The sequence below is a fragment of the Penaeus monodon genome, chromosome 13 (genome assembly GCF_015228065.2).
Source record: "Penaeus monodon isolate SGIC_2016 chromosome 13, NSTDA_Pmon_1, whole genome shotgun sequence".
NCBI lineage: Eukaryota > Metazoa > Arthropoda > Malacostraca > Decapoda > Penaeidae > Penaeus > Penaeus monodon.
In genome coordinates, this window is record NC_051398.1 from 6,541,208 (window position 1) to 6,546,293 (window position 5,086).

The following is a 5,086-nucleotide window of genomic DNA, read 5'->3' on the forward strand; positions in this document are numbered from 1 at the left end:
TCTTTTCTTCTTCTTTGTTTTTTTCTTTTCTTTCTTTTCTTTTTCTTTTATTCTTTTTTTTTTGTTTGATTCGTATCGTTTCATAATCAATTATTCGTTTCTTTCAGATTTTTAACTTTCGGAAATTAGGCAGTTAAAGAGAACAAAAAAAATGTTTGAGAAGAGAACAGAGGAAGGAGGTGAAGAGATTAAAGGAAAATGAAGGGAAGAGGAGAGAAACGAAGGAAGAGGAGAAGGGGAGAAAATGGGAATAGCAGAAAGGAGGATGAGGAGAGGAAGAGAAAAAGAAAAACGGGAGGGGAGAGAGAATGAAGGGAAGAAGGGAGAAAGAAAGGAGAAGAGGAGAAGGGAGAAAGGAAGGAGAGGTAGAGAAGGGAGAAGGGAGAATGTGAGGAGAAAATGGGAAAAGGAAGAGGAGGAGAAGGGGAAAAAGGAGAATGGTAGGGGAAGGAAAAATGAAGAGGAGAGGGGAGAAGGAATGAGGAGGAGGGGTGAAGGGGAGAGGGGAGAGAGGGGAGAGAGGCAAGAGGGTATAGAGGGGAAGGGGAGGGGGGAGAGAAGGGGCAGGGGGACAGGGGAGGGGAGGGGAGAACAGGGGAGTGGGATGACGAGAGGGAGAAGAGGAGAGGAGGAGGAGAAGAGGGAGAGAGGAGGGGAGGAGAAGAGGAGGAGAGGAGCGCGGGGAGAGGGGAGCAGGGGGGAGGGGGTGAGGAGAGGAGAGGGGGAGAGGGAGAGCAGAGGACGAGGCGAGGAGAGGGGGAAGGGAGGGAGAAAGGGGGGGGGAGCGCGCGACCGGAAACTACCCACGCAATCTCGGTCGGCATTGCTAGCGGAACCAACTTTGAGTGCTGCCTTTTCTCTCCGTTCCTTATCGTCTGTTTTTCTCCCTTCTATCTCTACTTCTCTCTTACGTCACGGTCCTTTTATTCTATTTTTTTATTGTTATTCTTGATTTCATCCTCTCCCTTTCTCTTCCATCTCCTCTTCCTCCCTTTGTCCGTTCTTCTCTCACCCCTTCTTTCCATTTCTCTTGCAACGGTTATTGCTATAAACAAACCTGCGTTGCAAAGGCTTCCCGGCAACTTGCATCTTCCGTCGGTCGTGCGTCGGATCGGGCGGGCGAGCGAGAGCGTGCGTGCGTGCGTGCGTGCGTGCGGGCGAGCGGGCGGGCGGGCACACCGACGGCGCACAGAAAACGTCTTGGGGCATCGCGGCACGCGGGTCCTCACAGTCAGGCTGTGACCGCGGCGTGAGCCACACGTACCGTAGCCGCCTCTCTCTCTCTCTCTCTCTCGCCCTCGGCCCTTCCTCCTCTCCGCCCTCCGCCCTCCCTCCCTCCCTCCCTCCCCCCGCCGGAGCGACCGAGCGCGGACCCTCCCCCCAGTCCTCGGCCCAACGTTCATGACAGCCTCCACCGCACACCTGTGTCGGAAGGCCTGGCTCGGAGACGTGTTCGCGTGCTACAGCTTGTCACCTCACACGGACACTTGGGTGACGTGACCTCTCGACGCAGGGGGTCCGCTGTGTTATGTTACAGTCGGGTGTTAGCGAGCGCAGACGAGGCAGTTGGAGCACGCACGAGCCCCACACCGCGGCCGCCGCTCCGGGGACGAGGCCCTTGTGCTCCGATGGAGGCCGTGTGCGAGCGTGTACGTCGCGTCGCCGTCATTTGTGATGACGACCACATCGTACCTGATTGTGACGACCACATGAGCGAATCACACGACGCCAACGCCCTCCCTTGGGCATCCGTATCCGTGAGTATCCCGAATCTCTCGTCGAGGTTCTCCGTATTCTGTTTTTATTATTATTATTATTATTATTATTGGAATGGTGTGTTTTCGGCTGGGATCTCCTTTTTTGTCTTTTTAAATCTTCTATTTTATTTCATCCTCGTTGTTGGTTTGCCTTCTGTCTTTCCTTTCCTATTTTCAAAAAAAAAATGACCTCTATATCCCTTACCCCACGAAAGAATCCATACCCCTCTTCAGCCTTCAAACAAACTACGCGATATTTAACCAGAACCCCCGTAATAACCCTCTATCTTCTTCATACCAACCCCTCCCCCCCATCTCTCTCTCTTTCTTTCTCTCTATCTTCCTCAGTTATTTTCCCCTCCTTCCACCCACCCCGTTCGCCGCGCGCCCGTGGCCAGGGAACGCACCACGCAACCCACTTTCGCGTCACATTCGGGGTCGCTGCTCATCCCTTCAACATTCACGCCCCCCCCCCTAATCTCCTTCTTTCCCGGGTTTGGAAATGGTCAGTGATAGCTCAGTGTTTTGTTGCTGTTGCTTTGTTGTTGTTTTTCTCTCGTTTTTAGTGATTTTTTTTTTTCTCTCTCTCGTGTATTTCCCGTTATTTGTGTCAATGTTTTCATGTCGAGTCTCTGTTCGATGTTAGATGTGTTCCCATCACCTTTGTTTTCCTAATTGGAACGATTCAGTTAAAATATATACTGTTAGTTTTCAGTTATTCGTTTTCTCGTAAATTACAAGGGATCTGTGTTTTTTTTTTTTTGTTGCACTGCAATGTGAATCTCTCCTTACTTTCTCATTCATAGGATTCACTGAAAGTTTCCCCTCCCGTTTCCCTCCGGTTGATAGACAACTTTTACAACATTCTTTATGCAAAGTGCACATTTATTTATCAACTCAGTACCCCTTCGCCCTTTTTTACCCCCTCTCCCCCTTAGAATTATATTTAAAAAACCCTTAAAACTACACCTCCCTCTCTTTCAACCTGCCCCCCTTCCTTCTTGCAACCCCGTCCCCCACCACCTTGCATGTTAGCCACTGTTGCACCCCCTCTTCCCCCCCACTCGCCCCCATACCCACCATCCATGGGCAGGTTCTTCACAGTATCTCAAGATTTCAAAGCGCGAGGTCGAGGTGTGGAGTGTGTCAAGGAGTGTCACGGGGAAGCTGCGGGTGTCAAGTGGCACGTGTGACTGTGATATGACGAGTGTGCTTTTGAAATGAGGAATTGTCTCTGGAGTGTTGTTTTATCTTCAGTTTAATGGTTAGTGTCTGTGTTTATATAATGTATGAAGTGTTTATGTCAGTCTTGGTATAAAACGAACTGTGAAAAAGGAATTAATGACTCGGCCATGACACACACGATTGACAGATCAAAAACAACGTTCCGAGCAAGTGTCATCTGACAAAACTGACAGTGTCAACCTCCTCAAGATTAGAATATCCGTTTTCAAAAGTCAGTCAACCAGTTAGAAACGTATCCAGTCCCGAAATTGGCACAGCGTGAACGGAACGCGAACGAACGAGAAGAAAATAACCTTTGATAAAGGAGAAGTGACAAGAATGGAAGAAAATGTCATGCAAGCAGTTTTGGGTGGTAGGGTGGTGGTGTGTGTGTAGGGGGGGGGGGTATGAGTGGCCTGATAACAATGCCTCAAGAGTAATCCGTTTTATCTGTGAGTGACACCTCCGATAACGCAATTTTCGTATTACTGAATGTTCGTTCGAATGTAGAGATTTTATTTCTTCATTTATAGAGTTATTCATCGATTTTTTAAAAGAAAAGTCTCTGGCTGATTTGTGCATATTTTTAATTATTTGTGATTTATATCGATTATATATTTACTTGTCTGTTCATTAATCTATTTGCCTGTTTATCTGTTGTACTGTATTTGTGTTTGCTGATAAGCAGTCAAGGTTAACTCTTTTCATTTACACACACACAAAACAAAGAAACTATATATATATATGCACATACGAAAAATAGAAGAGAAAAAAATATGCAAATTATCCTGACGTCAAGATAAAGGAATGTCTTAAGATGAAAATGATATATTGACCAGATTTAAACAGGATTAAATTGCTCGGTTCTCCCCCCCCCCCTGCCTGTTTATCGTTTTTCCGCGAACTGCACGTAGAATCCAAAGTTGCATATATTTTTTTTGCGATTACTTTATCTAAAGTCTTTTTTTATACTTTAATTCGAATCTTAAAAAATACGTTTCGTTCGTGGAAAGAGAGAGTAGTTGTAACTGGCGTTCCTTGTTCCGTAGAGTTTTTCCTTCTCGAGCGGAAGTTGGGGAGAAAAAAAAATCAAATGCAAAACACAAACAAACACAAAAAATAGAGGCTCGTGGGGTACGCTAACGTGATGTTGAGGAGTCCACGTAAGAACGGATGTAGTCTTGACCGCATATCCGGCTTCTCGTCACCTACGAAATGCCATTTAAGTAGAATATATGAAGAAAAAGAAACTTAACTTGCAGCCTTAAGCGTGGGAACCTTGTTTACATGCCTTTGTTTACCTTACGCGAACGCTCCGAGATGAATCCGACTTCACGCGGATTCCAAGACGGCCTTTCGTAAGCGTTCGAGTCTGAACATCGTATATATTTTCAACACATTAATGTCCGTTGTTATTTACGAACATGGAAATAGTGTTGAATGCATGATGATTCATATATAATTGGTCTGTGTCCGTTCCCGTTATACATTTTCCCGTTTTTTGTCGTACTTAGAACAGAGCCAAGTGCCAGGAAACAGCTGTCATATTATCTTTTCCTAACGTCATAGCGTATCTGTGTGTGATGGAAGGAGGTGGGGAGGGGATGCGAGGACAAGGGAAAGAGAGAGAGAGAGAGAGAGAGAGGGAGAAATATAACAAAGAAAATGGATAGATGGATGGAAGGATGGAAGGACGGACGGATGGACGGACGGATGGACGGACGGACGGATGGATGGATGGATGGATAGATAGATAGATAGATAGATAGATAGATAGATAGATAGATAGATAGATAGATAGATAGATAGATAGATAGATAGATAGATAGATAGATAGATGGATGGATGGATGGATTGATGGATAGTTAGATAGTAAGATAGATAGATAGATAGATAGATAGATAGATAGATATATATATATATATATATATATATATATATATATATATATATAGAGAGAGAGAGAGAGAGAGAGAGAGAGAGAGAGAGGGAGAGAGAAAGAGAGAGAGAGAAATTAGATATATACTGGAAGAGAGAAAGAGAGAGAGAGAGAAGGAAGAATCCAAGGAAGACAACATAAACAGACAAACAGACAAACACACAAA

At 45.6% G+C, this 5,086-nt stretch overlaps 1 protein-coding gene across 1 annotated transcript in view; it reads left to right on the forward strand.

Annotated features, from left to right (window-relative positions):
• Positions 1-1,122: 1,122 nt before the first annotated feature.
• Positions 1,123-5,086, forward strand: part of LOC119580073 (Krueppel-like factor 5) — a 23,220-nt gene continuing 19,256 nt past the window's right edge. The window contains exon 1 of the mRNA XM_037927977.1: positions 1,123-1,757. Within this exon, the coding sequence (XP_037783905.1) occupies positions 1,629-1,757 (129 nt within the window). The 5' untranslated portion in view covers positions 1,123-1,628. The remainder of the gene's footprint in view (positions 1,758-5,086) is intronic.